We start from the raw sequence: 13,417 nt of genomic DNA, 5'->3' as shown, positions 1-13,417 counted from the left end.
CCCAAATCTTGTTTTATCGGATTTTTACTGATGTAGCTAGTAGAATTAGGTCTGCTAGGGCTATTAAGACAATTAAAAAAAAACAAAATTTAATAAAAGAAAAATTATAGCTATTATAAAATTAAATTTATTTGTAAGGAAAAAAATATAAAAATATAAATATAAGATAATATAAAATTGTAAAAATATAAAAATTTAATATTTTTTTCAATAAAATAAAAAATTAATTAAATATAAATTACATATAAAAACTGTAAAAACAAGTTTTAAAACATTATTAGATAAAAATTAAAATTATATTTATAATAAAATTTAGTTTAATTATGAAAAACGTAAAAAAATGTAACTTATTTATTGTACATGTAACTTATTGTATGTACGTATATAATATGTATATTATATGCATATCTTTTATATTAAGATGTATATTATACAGGTATAACATTGTATTTATGGTATGTTATATATTATATTGCATAAGATTATATGAACGTTAAATATGAATTTTAAATATTATATTATATTATTAAAATAGTATAAGATATTATTGCGTAAGAGATAGATTTAAGTTGCGTTATATTATATGTATAAATTATATTTATTATATACTTATTGTAAAAAGTAAAATTACACAAAATGGAAGAATACATACAATAACATAAAATTCCATTAAAATTCTAGGTTTTCTTAATTGAGAGAGACGTATCGATAAATTTATTAATAATTCGATCTTTTGGTCGTGATATAGACTATATCAATTACGTTTTAAAAATTTCTAATAAATTATATAAGTCAATTTCGGATATATCGTATAATTCTATGTAATAAAATTATTTTGAATTAAAAATTAAAATTATATTTTATATTAAATTTTGTATATACCTGCGCTAGCTTCTAATTGCTTTTCTCGGTGACGTTTTAATTAAATTTTGTAAAATATATTTGTAATATAATTAATTCTCTATATGTAACATTGAATTAATTATATATAATATGTATTTTGTACATTTTACAATGTATTTTAAACATTTTGTAATATATTTTATATTAACTTTTGTATCATATTCATTTTTTGCGAATACATTATCTTATTTCGGTATGGCGTTTCTAATTTGCTGAACTGAATAATTCATGCAGACTCGATCGATAGCTAATCAATCTTTTCGATTTTTGATCGAAATTCGAATTTCGTTTACCGCGGAACATCTCTCAATATCTTATTGACTTTCTGATTTCTTTTTTTGCGCATCCTTCTAGCATTCTCATCACATATCCTTCTGACTATGTCTTATCTTTAATTTTTAATAAGGCATCGAAATTAATTAATCGAGATTATTGTTGCAAGAGACACTTATATAACTACATATATGATATATAAATGCATATTTATAATATATAATTTTATTTTATTTATTTATTGTAATTCTATTCATCAGTTGACTCATTTAATTCATCTATTTGTCCCTTTGAATTTACAATTATAAAAGCAGGACGTTTGATATATTAATTTCGGGAAAAGAAGCTTTATTAATTACTGTTAATTATTGCCGATTATGCAATTGACATACTCGTACGCGATTAATAATATGTGTCTTCTAATCGTCTCGAAAGTTCGATTTTTATAAATAAAAGATGTTATATAAATATCGACAATGTACTTCACGAGCGGTAATGTATTTTAAAACGCTCGAAAATTCGCTTTTGAATGAATAGGAAAACATATTTCGCAAAGAAGGTATCGTTCTTCCCGCGGATTTTAGCGATATCTTCTTTGCGAAATATGTTTTCCTATTCATTCAGAAGCGAATTTTCGAGCGTTTTAAAATACATTACCGCTCGTGAAGTACATTGTCAATATTTATATAACATCTTTTATTAATAAATATTGAACTTTCGAGGATATTAGAAGATGCATTTTGTTAATCGCGTACGAGTATGTCAATTGCATAATCGGCGTTAATTAACAGTAATTAATAAAGTTTCATTTCCCGAAATTAATATATCAAACGTCTTGCTATTAAAATTGTAAATTTAAAACGACAAATAGATGAATTAAACGAGTCAACAGATGTATAAAATTACAGTAATTAAATAAAATAAAATTATATTATAATTATGTATTTATATATTATATAAGAGTCTCTTGCAACAATGATCTCGGTTAATTAATTTTGACAAGTAATTTTCCTTTTCTTTTCAAATCACGATTAGTTGTTACAGAAAATGTCTCGCATCAATTTTTTTATTAATAATACAAGAACATATACATTCATTAATATTTTATTACATATTATTAATTGCAACTGCGCGTGATCTTTTTTCACTTTAACATATATATATATATATATATATATATATATATATATATATATGTTAAAGTGAAAAAAGATCACGCGCAGTTGCAATTAATAATATGTAATAAAATATTAATGAATGTATATGTTTCGTACTTTTGAGATCCACAGTTATGAATCTAGCACGGACACGAACCATAATTTGTGGATCTAGCACGGACACGAACCGCTGGAAAGTCGATCCAGCTACGTAGTTCCACCGGCTCTAAAATCGATCCAGTTAGCGCCACTGTACCGCGGTGAAAATGGGTTCCCTCAAAAACGGCTTCATGGCGCCTCTCAGGCTTCTTTCTGATTGGAAAATGGATCTGGCCATTTAATTCTGCCCGCTCTAAAATGGATTCAATTGGCTAGTGTGTTGCAAGAAAAAAATGAGAGAGTGGCCCCTCTCAGGCTTCTCTTTCACTAGGTTTATGGTCTATGAATGCCACATACATTTCAATACAAGGAAAAATGGCGAGTACGGCGTGTTCCGCTTTCTCTCCGGACGGTCAATATTACGCGAATTGCGGTAATGACGGCAAGTTGAAGATCTGGGAGACCACGAGCGGCCGGTTGAAGCACGAATATATACCTAATCATCATTTATCATCGCCGTGCAGCGTTATAGAATGGATCTTCGTGAGCCAACAATCGGCGGGCAACGCATCGGTAAAATGCCATGTGCTCTCTGAAAAGCGCGGTTCCTCTTCTTTCCCATTTTTCCCTCTACTTACGCATTTATCGAATACGGTTTCGTCTCAGATCCACGATTATTTCCAATCCTTATCCCTTTCGAACATTTTTCCTGTTTGCGTTATTATTTTTCTTTTTTTTTTTTTTAATTTGGTTTACACCACTATTTTGCGAAGGTTATGTTAAAAACACGCGTGCTGGTGTATCTCGAGAGCTTTGGCAAAGTCTCTCACTGATCGTGGAGAGAGAATTTTAGATTTCGATATAAATATGTCAGAAAAAGGAAGAAAGAAACAAAAAGAAAAATACACTTTTTTTTTTAAATATTATCTTTCCCAAATGTGTCATATATGAAACGTTTTCCATGTCTCTTTCAAGCCATCGTCGAGGAAAAGACGCAGAAGAAAGTCAGTTTCGGAGGAGGCTGAGTCCAAACCTGTTGTAGCGATGGGTTCAACTAATGGGAAAGTCATGCTGTATGATGTAGCGAGCGCTCACATCAGCGTTGTATTAGAAAATGGTCATTCGTCTACTGTCACAGCGATGGCCTGGACAACGTGCAGCGGACTGATCACTGCGGCTGACGACTGTCACATTGTCGAGTGGAATCTACAAGAGAATGGGATCAAGTGTAAGTGGAAATCAGGCAAAGCGAAAGTCACAGCTTTGGCAATTCCGGTTGATGGAAAGTCTCTGCTGTCTGCTGAGAGGATAATCAAGTGGTGGAGCTTGACCACGAAACAATTGATTCGCACGTTTACCGGACATGCCAATCAAGTCACCTTTCTTTATACTATCAAACTAGATGACTCGACTAGTTACCTAATCAGTGGTGCTCGTGCAGATGGTTATCTATCTATATGGCCATTAGACAAGGTGTGTTATATTTAATTTCTCTTCTCAGTACATATATAATATTTGATAATTATTATATAAAATGTTATGGATCTCCTTGATTTAATTTTCAAAAGAAAATTCCTATAAAAAAGTAACAATGCATTAAAAGATTTTGAAATTAAATTGTTAGAATATGGGTAGGTAACAGGAAATAAATTCTTTATATAATTTTAAGCAGAGAACTTACTTTTATAAAATTTTAATTTATATAAAAACATTTAACTTTAAAAATAAAAAGCACTGCAATAAAAAAACTTATAATACTAAAAGAAATTTTTTTGATGTTATATTTATTAAAGATTTTATATTAATTAATTATGAGGATTCATCTCAGATTTCATTAAAGATTTCGATTTTCTTCAGTATTATAAAATAAATTTTACAATGAAATTGTTTTCGATTTTGTAGCATAAAAATGACAAAGCGTCGATGGCAACATTAGCGATGCAAGACGAGCCTATATCCGTTTCGACAATTATTGTGGAAGAATCGCAGCAAGTTGTTGTATTGGCTATTACTCGATCGGGTCAAGCACAACTGTTCAAATATCAACCAAACGGTCATACAAAACCATTGAAACCATCTCTAAACATTGCAGTTGCAGCGGATGTCAATCAAAAGGAGACTGTTCAACAAATTCCTATCTTAGCAGGTCATTTAACTGAAGATGAAAAAGTGTTATTGATGTATGGTAGTTTCTTGAATTTGACATTCGAAAAAGTTACACCCGACTTTTCGGATAAAGTGCAATGTTTAGTCAGATCGGAAAAGTTGGACACAAAAAAATTAAAAGAAAGGAAAGAGGAGACAGTTTCTAAAGTAAAATCTACCTCGATAGAAGGAGATGTTGAATATCTTGCACCAGGTAATTTGTCATATTGTATTTTCTATTTCTTTTTTTCTCTTTTTTATTATGGAAGTAAATGATTGATGATAATATATTAATCAATGAGAGAGAGAGAGAACAAGGATAAAAGAAAAAAAATATATATATAAAGAAAAAAGGAAGATAGAAAAATATTCTCTTTTACAGGAGCAGGAGTCCCAACGTCGAAAAGAAATAAAACCAATTCAGGTTCTCAGTTACTCTTAAAAGATAGATTGGAGAATCTTAGTTTGAATGCGGACGCGAACACGCCAGGAAGACCACCGACGAAAGGAGCCAATATGACACAATTGCTAATGCAAGCATTGAACAGCAAAGATAAAACCATTTTGGCGACAGTGTTGTTTACAAAGAACGAAACAGTAATTCGTAATACAATTGCAAAATTACCGGTACAAGCGATAACGCCGTTACTCAAGGAACTAACCACTATGTTACAAGGCAAAACATATATGTAATTATATTGTTATGCTCTATTTCTATACATATAAATTTTCTGAAATTTTTGTTTCTTATGAGACTATGTAAAATTCATATTTAATTTTACTAAAACATTTCTGTAAATTAAAACAATTTATTCGTTTGCATTTAGGAGTAAAATTGCAGCGATGTGGTTGCAAGCTTTAATCACAACTCATGCAGCACACTTGATGTCGCGACCAGATGTTGCGGAGACGCTTAGCCCTATTTTAAGTTTTATCGACGCAAAGTTGACACTTTTGACGGCTGTACAGAGATTAAGGGGTAGGGTTTCTCTTATAACAGGACAAATATCTCAAGCTAATGAGGAACACAATAAGGACATAATGAAGGAGTGCTTGTTTGTTTATCAAGATCAAGGTAAGTTTATAGATAATACAAAAGAAATTGTGATTTAACTTAACTATTACATTATCAAAAATGTATGTACAGATTCGTCGGATGAAGGTGCTGACAAAGACGATGTTGATTTGAGTAGCGAATCCGATGACAATTGGGAAGAGATGTCAGATCAGGATGTTCAAGATGAACAGGATGAAGAGGATATTAAAAGCATTAAGTCCGAGAGTGATGATATGGATGATGAATGTATGCATAGTTGAATTCAATCAAGTTAGCTAGTAACAGAATAATTTATCCAATTATTAATTCATTGAAGGCCACAAACATAAAGCTTAAAACTTTAAACGACTTTTAATTTGTTAAAGTATTCAAGACAGAAATCCATTTACGATCTTATATATATATTGTATATCCTATTTATTTATATATATATCCTGAATATACAGGGTGTCCGTAGAGATTGAATCAACGTTCGTGAGCACGTAGATTCAATCTTTACCGGACATCCTGTATATAAATTTTTTTTTTTTTTTTTTAATTCTTTAAATATTTTTGTATTATAAAGGACGTATAAAATTATAAATAGATTTTTGTCACAAATTATTATTTAGTGAAACAAGTTTAGAGAGCTTGTATCAGTTAAATCATAATTTTTTTTTTTAAATTAAATTATAAGAATCTTTAAAAAAGATTTTTACTGATCTCATGTGCCTCAAAAATAACATTTATATTTTTTTGAGAGAAAGAAAGAGATACAAAATAAAATAAATAGAATAATAAAATTCTTGCTTCAAGAATGAAATTGGCCAAAAATGATTTCTCTTGGTAATATTATTCTGTTCAAAACTTTTATACTCGTTGAATTGGAGCAGTTGTTGTCAACAACATTATATATAAACGTTAATAATAAAAAAGAAACAAGCGAAGTACTGCCTTTTACATTATAATTCCTTTCAGTAATTGCTTTGTCATCTTTGATAGGAACGACCGTAATAAAGATGATGCTGTATAATAAAATGCTCTTTTCTTCAAGAGACATTTATTTTTGTTGTTATGAAATAAATCTAGGAAAAACGCAAAATATATAATATATACTTTAATAATTTTACAACTATCATCCATGTATCCAATTTTTTCACAATAAATAAAATATGAGAGTATATTATTTTATATTTACATTTAATAAATAATAGATGCTTTTCGTATACTTCTTATAAATATTTATCGATTTGTTAATAAAGATATATATTTGAATATAAAAACTAATATAAAATAAGAATCAAAATATATTTTATAAATTTAAAATTTATAACGCGCGACTCTCATTGTATAAGCCATATATTTGCATCAGTTTCTTTTTTGAGAAGTGTATTCCACTGTTTTCTCAATTTCAAATTTATATAATTTTCGATAATAGTTTGTACCATAGATCATCAACAAGTCTGTTCCAATAGTGTTTTTTTATAATAATAAATTATGAATAATAAATATGAAAATTGTTATATTTTACAAATTTATTTTGTCTAACTTTAAATTGCTATTATTATTTTTTTAAATAGAGTATTGAAGACTCAGTATTTTGATACTTGCTGAAATACATGGAACAATTCGTTTTTTTTGCCAGATGTCTAGAAATTATTTAAAATCAAAAAGATTAATCTTTTCTACTTAGAAAGTTTTTTTTAGAGACAAAGCCTTCTTGAATGTATCACCATTGTGTATTTTATTTAAAAAATTTTTTTATTTAATATTATTGCGCTTGAATTGCGAAATGGCTCGATCTATGCAAAATTATAAGTATTCGCATAATCTCTCGTTTACATTTCATTCGAACTGTGTGGAAATCGTTTGTGCGTTATCACGTAAATTCTGTTATTTACGAGAGACTAAATCATCTGGCACGTAATTGTCGAATTTGGACGAGAAGGCTCGATAAACTTGATAAACTTTGAGAGATTGGCTGGTGGTGCGATAAAATGGCGCGTGTCGTCAAGTATATGTATACTGACAAATATATATATATGTATATTGACGATACATTTATAATGGATGTGTTAAATGTGCTTAAATATTCCGACTTGTTGGATATAAACAACCTCTCTCAATATCACGTTTATCGATGATTTATTGCTGAAAAGTTGGAAACCGTAAATTTCCAACTCGGCAGAATTTTTAGTCAGCTAATTATCATATATACACACATGCATGCATACACATATACACATGCAGAAGTCAACAAGATGTTTAAGTTTGTTATATTTTTGTGAGAATTATATTTATAGATTTATATTTGATCGCGAATTAATTTCTAAATTTTTGTAGACTTATGTGATTACGTGGTCATTAATTTCCTCCAATCTTTTCACTTATGCCTACTGTCTTTCTCTTTCCCACTGTATCTTACATACATATTTACATAATATTATTTCTTTATTTCTAAAAAAATTGCATAGGTAATTATTAATAATTATTATGGATAAAATATTATTGAACTCTGTTGTGTTTTTGCGATTATTAAAATATAAAAATAATATTAACATAATAATATAATAAAATAATAATATAATAATATAATAAAATAAATAATATAATAAACATAGAAAATTATTGTCTTTTCAGATATTTTCAGATTTTTATCTCGCATTGAAACTATTTTTTGCTGATAATTTCTAATATCTTCGTAATCTTTATCAATTTAATTAGCAACAGATATGTGCTGTGCAGATATTTAAAAAAAATAAGATCTTTATGATTTTCGAGACTTTTGCGGAAAAGAAGAGCAATCCTTTTTGTTCACGATAATTATAATAAGTAATTTGTATTTGATTTTCTTAAACAAACACTCAATTTATGTTTTGTTCAATGAAAAAGGTTTTTGCTATTTAATATTTTTTCCTATTAAATATGTATTCGTATCTCTCAATCAAGATTTTCTCTCTCTCTCTCTCTCTCTCTCTCTCTCTCTTTCTCTTTATAAAATTAAAGTAGTGAAATTATATATATATATATTTTCTTTTTTTTAAATTTATATATAAACATTTGTGAAACGTAATTCGTAAAATCTGTTTTTCATGTTTAAGAACTATAAAAGAATTATCGATATCTTGGCGTGTTATTGAGTTAAGAAAAATAAAGATTTCTGAAAGTGTAAGTAAGAAAAAAGTGAGATGAACCTGAGACGCTTTATATATATATCTGAGTGATAAGCACCATTACAACTGCGAGGCTAACAGAGAGCAGTTCCGTTTCTTTTATTATTAATGTAATCATGTTTACGTAGAAATTCTATCCAAGAAAATATAGGTATCACTTTAATTAATCGTTATCTCATTAGTTTTGCTTGCAAAGCAAAGCAAAAATCTGAAAAATATTGAGATAACGACTAACGAAAAGCAAACGTGTTACGAAGATGAAATAATTTCCACTACAAATTTTTGATTAATGTAATTTTTATACAATTATAAATAAGCTTTTAGTCAAACAGAATTTTAATTCAAGATATTAAATATTAAAAAAGTATGACGTAAATCAAGACATGAAATCAAGATATTGAAAAAGTAAAATAAATTAAATTTTTTATATAAAACGTTCAGATTGAAAAAAAAATTGAATTAAAGAATCTGTGGATCTGTTATCTAGAATTTAGATCGCAATAGATACCTAAAAAGAAAAATTCCACATGACTGGAAAATCTTTTCTTTAGAGTTGCGAGCGATCAAATTTCCGAGAATCAATCATTATTGCTTTAATAAATTCTTATTTGTCATTTAATTATAAATAGACTTTTAGTCAAACAGAATTTTAATTCAAGATATTAAATATTAAAAAAGTATGACATAAATCAAGACATGAAATCAATATATTGAAACAGTACAATAGATCAAATTTTTTATATAAAACGTTCAGATTGAAAGAAAAAATTGAATTAATGAATCTGTGGATCTGCCATCTCTCATTTTCTGAGATTTTATTAATCATCATTTTATGACAATAATATTATATAATCATATTAATTAATTAATATGATTATATAATATTATAGATTAATTAACATCATCGATCAATTCAATCGTTTTGAATTCATAAACATTATGACACAAAAAAATATAATGGTCTCTTATTATTAATTCACATTACAATTATAAAATTGAGAGATAACTTGATTGCTTCATCGATGTTATGCTGAACTGTCCGTTTTCCTGACCGTCACAAACAAGTGCTGAGGGGTGTGTCTGATCGGAAGGTGTGACACGCGAACGAAGATAAGGAACGAGAAAAGCAAGTAGGTCTAAACAGGTCATGACTTCAGGTCAACCGATTATAGCGAAATCTCACTGTTACCGGTATAAAAGCTGGTAACAGTCCATCTGTTAGCTATCCGTTCTCCTCTGCTAAGTTGCAGAGGTAGCCGAGGTTTGCGTAAAGACACTGAAAGCTGATCACGATGCTGAAGGAGCTCTTGTTGTTAGCGCTGGCAGCGCTATGCATGTCGGAGGGGTTGGTCACCGGTAAGACTGCCGATTTGGACTTTCTCCACAAGCAGAAGAAGGTCTACGAGATGCTGTTATTCGTCAAGCAGAACACCCTCACCGATATGGAGTTCTACGAGATTGGTCGCAACTATAACATAGAGAGCAACATAGATATGTACAATGACAAGGTACTTAAATTAATTTGAAGATGACAGATCCCATACAGCGCAGAAAGCCCAAAAGACATCTTAAAGATATCTAAAAGACAATCAGACGTCTTTAAGTCATCTTTAAGTAATCTTTTAGGGACATGTGCTGTCTGGGATGTTACTTCCTCGAATAAGATGTCCAAAAGGATCTCAATCTTACAGATGTGCTTTAAGCATGTGCTTTTCTCGCTCTCCGAATTTTTACATATGTTGTTAGTCATTATAATCTCTCTTTTCCTACAGTCAATCGTCCAAGAGTTCCTGTACATGTACAAGAACGACGACATGCTTCATCGCAATGCCATCTTCTCGCCATATTACGAGGAACACCGCAAGGAGATGAAGAGCCTCTTTAAGCTTTTCTGGAGCGCCAAAGACTTCCAGACCTTCTACAAGACTGCGGCTTGGGCGCGTCTCCATCTCAATACCGGCATCTTCACGTCCGCCTTCACCGTCGCTGTCTTCTACCGTCCCGACTGCAAGTACATGACGCTGCCGGCCCCCTACGAGATCTATCCCAATCTATTCTTCGACAGCAACGTAATCCAACAGGCTCACGATATCAAAATGACGCGCGGTAAGTAAATACCGCGCATCCTGTAAATTAAAAAAAAAAAAATTTACTTAATGAAATGCACAAGTGAATGTCTTTCTTACGTCTTCCAAACAGGAATGATATCTACCAACATGGATAACGTCGACAGCTACATGATCTACGCGAACTACTCTGGAAACATGGTCAAACCCTATTTCGACGACGAGTATAAATTGGACTACTTTATGGAGGACATTGGGCTGAACAGCTTCTACTACTATGTCCGGAAAATAATGCCATTCTGGCTCGATATGAAAGACATCAAGATACCGTCCTACTTCCGCGGCTATTTCTATTACTTCAAACACAAGCAATTGCTGAGTCGTTACTATTTGGAACGCATCTCCAACGATATGGGCGACATCGAGGACTTTGATTGGGACAAGCCCTTCTATCCGGGCTACTATTCAACCCTTATGTACTATAACGGAATGGTTATGCCGCAACGCTCTCGCGACATGAACGTGCCGTTTTATAAATACAAATATCTAAAGGTGCCATTAGTCGTTCGTTATTTTTGCGCTATAATTATTTTATTTTTTCTTATTTATTTATAAATTTATCGCCAACAGGATATCGAGGCTGTGGAAATGCGCATCATGAATGCCATCGATCTCGGCTATGTGTACGACGAGGATGGTAAACAAGTCAACGTCTACACTCCCAAGGGCTTGGGCATCATCGCGAATCTGATCGAAGGCAACGTGGACTCATGCAACCGACGCTTCTACGGAATGTACGACGCTCTCGCCAGGGACATCCTAGGTTTTAACGTTGACTACAAGGACAAGAACAACGTAGTCCCGAGCGCTCTCCAGTGTTACAGCACCTCCATGAGAGATCCAGGATTCTATCGCCTGGTCAAGAGGATTATGACGTACTTCTTCAGGTTTGTATGCGCTGTTCCTTCTTCATTTTCCTGAAATTATATAAAAGTTTTAATTAACTCGTCTGTTTCTTTCTCTTTCTTGGTATTGACAGATATAAGAAAAATCTGCCGCACTATACCTACGACGAATTGAACTTCCCGGGCGTGAAATTCGAATCTGTCAACGTTGACAAGCTGGTGACCTACTTTGACAACTGCGATACGTTCATCAATAATGCCCTCTCCGTGGAAAACTTCAAGGAGGGAATGAAATTACGCGTGAAGGTTCGCCGTTACTGCCTCAACTACAAACCCTTCACCTACCGCTTCAACGTCAACAGCGACAAAGAGACCAAAGCGTTGCTCAAGATCTACCTTGGACCCGCTTTGGATGACGTTAACAAGGAGAATGATCTATCATACCTTCGCGAGTACTACAAATACTTCTTCGAAATGGATAAATTTGTCGTGACGCGTAAGTCTTGTTGCAATTTAGTAGTTTCTCCTTTCTACTTCTTTTTTTTTTTTTTTTTTTTTGAATCGCCATTAATGTGCTGATTCTTTCAGTGAGACAAGGAACGAATACCATCGAACGTCATAGCTCAGACTCGATCCACACCATGCCTGACTTGATATCCTACGACAAGTTCCACAAGAAGCTGGAGAAGGCTTTGAGTGGCGGTGAACCATTCACCTACCACGAAAAGTTCTTCACTCTGCCCGAGCGTCTGACTCTGCCCAAGGGCAAACCTGAAGGCATGCGATTCAAGATGTTCTTCTACCTGAGCACGATCGATGACAGCAAGATCACACACGTAGAGCTGCCAGTCTTCGGCAAGGTGATGCTGGATGGAAAGCCGCTCGGCTTCCCGCTCGACAGACCGATGTACCCATGGAAGTTTTTCACTCCGAACATGTTGATAAAGGACGTGGACATCTACCACATGACGGAGACCGAGAAGACGATGGGCTTTTAACTTACCTAATTAAGTCACATGACTCTCCAAAAAAGACTTTAGACATTATTACAATTATCGTTTGGCACTACATATGTATCACGCGAATGTGGTACGCGAATCAAAACGTTTCTTTTAATAAAGAATGCTGAGAAATTATTTGTCTCGTGAGAAAAGATATTCACTTATGCGAATCCATGAGCCTCTCCTTGTGCTTTTCACCCCAAATAATACACGCGTTTCATAAATGTCTTCTCTTTTAATTAGTGAAGGCTTTACATTTTGCGTCTCTAAAATTTATTTTCATCCTATTCGAACTTCTCATCATGTTGCATCAATGTTTCTTAATGTCTGTTATTAATTTAATTATCATTTATTATGAATTATATTAATTATGAATTTATAATATTTGATATCTTTGAGAAAAACGTTTTATGTCAAAATTTTTATAAACTTTTTAAAATTTTGAAGATATATATTGAAAATAATTTATTTGGTTTTGTAACTTATTGTTAGAAATTGAACAATTAAGAAAAAAATAATGATAATATAATAGAAAAAATGTTACTAAAAGTACATTATAACTGAACAGCATATACGACTAATTAGCAATTGTAAGACATTATTTTTACACATAGATTTAATGTTATCAAGTTTTTAACGAAAAGATTAAAAAGAAATTT

General features: G+C 31.4%; 2 protein-coding genes across 2 annotated transcripts; both read left to right on the top strand.

The window, feature by feature from the left end:
- The first annotated feature begins 2,783 nt into the window (after positions 1-2,783).
- LOC140670354 (WD repeat-containing protein 43) lies at positions 2,784-6,794 on the top strand. Its single transcript, XM_072900916.1, has 6 exons — positions 2,784-3,005; positions 3,408-3,905; positions 4,335-4,791; positions 4,960-5,266; positions 5,405-5,652; positions 5,725-6,794. The coding sequence occupies exons 1-6, from the start codon at positions 2,808-2,810 to the stop codon at positions 5,892-5,894; spliced, it is 1,878 nt and encodes a 625-aa protein (XP_072757017.1). The 5' UTR covers positions 2,784-2,807; the 3' UTR covers positions 5,895-6,794.
- Positions 6,795-10,011: 3,217 nt separating this feature from the next.
- Positions 10,012-12,893, top strand: Hex70c (hexamerin 70c). Its single transcript, XM_072900102.1, has 6 exons — positions 10,012-10,294; positions 10,559-10,892; positions 10,986-11,404; positions 11,483-11,799; positions 11,892-12,253; positions 12,346-12,893. Exons 1-6 carry the CDS (start codon positions 10,079-10,081, stop codon positions 12,753-12,755), a joined length of 2,058 nt encoding a protein of 685 aa, XP_072756203.1. The 5' UTR covers positions 10,012-10,078; the 3' UTR covers positions 12,756-12,893.
- The last annotated feature ends 524 nt before the right edge of the window (positions 12,894-13,417 follow it).

Source organism: Anoplolepis gracilipes, chromosome 10, assembly GCF_047496725.1.
Source record: "Anoplolepis gracilipes chromosome 10, ASM4749672v1, whole genome shotgun sequence".
NCBI classification, from domain to species: Eukaryota; Metazoa; Arthropoda; class Insecta; order Hymenoptera; family Formicidae; genus Anoplolepis; species Anoplolepis gracilipes.
Note: the sequence above shows the minus strand (reverse complement) of the source record. Positions and strands in the feature narration are given on the sequence as shown.

Bases quoted from the DNA above. Each gene is read 5' to 3' on its own strand.
- LOC140670354 (XM_072900916.1), top strand. From the start codon at position 2,808: ATGGCGAGTACGGCGTGTTCCGCTTTCTCTCCGGACGGTCAATATTAC. The intron at 3,906-4,334 runs GTGTGTTATATT...TCGATTTTGTAG, and splicing joins CTATATGGCCATTAGACAAG to CATAAAAATGACAAAGCGTC. The intron at 5,653-5,724 runs GTAAGTTTATAG...ATGTATGTACAG, and splicing joins GTTTGTTTATCAAGATCAAG to ATTCGTCGGATGAAGGTGCT.
- Hex70c (XM_072900102.1), top strand. From the start codon at position 10,079: ATGCTGAAGGAGCTCTTGTTGTTAGCGCTGGCAGCGCTATGCATGTCG. The intron at 10,295-10,558 runs GTACTTAAATTA...CTTTTCCTACAG, and splicing joins TAGATATGTACAATGACAAG to TCAATCGTCCAAGAGTTCCT. The intron at 10,893-10,985 runs GTAAGTAAATAC...TCTTCCAAACAG, and splicing joins CGATATCAAAATGACGCGCG to GAATGATATCTACCAACATG.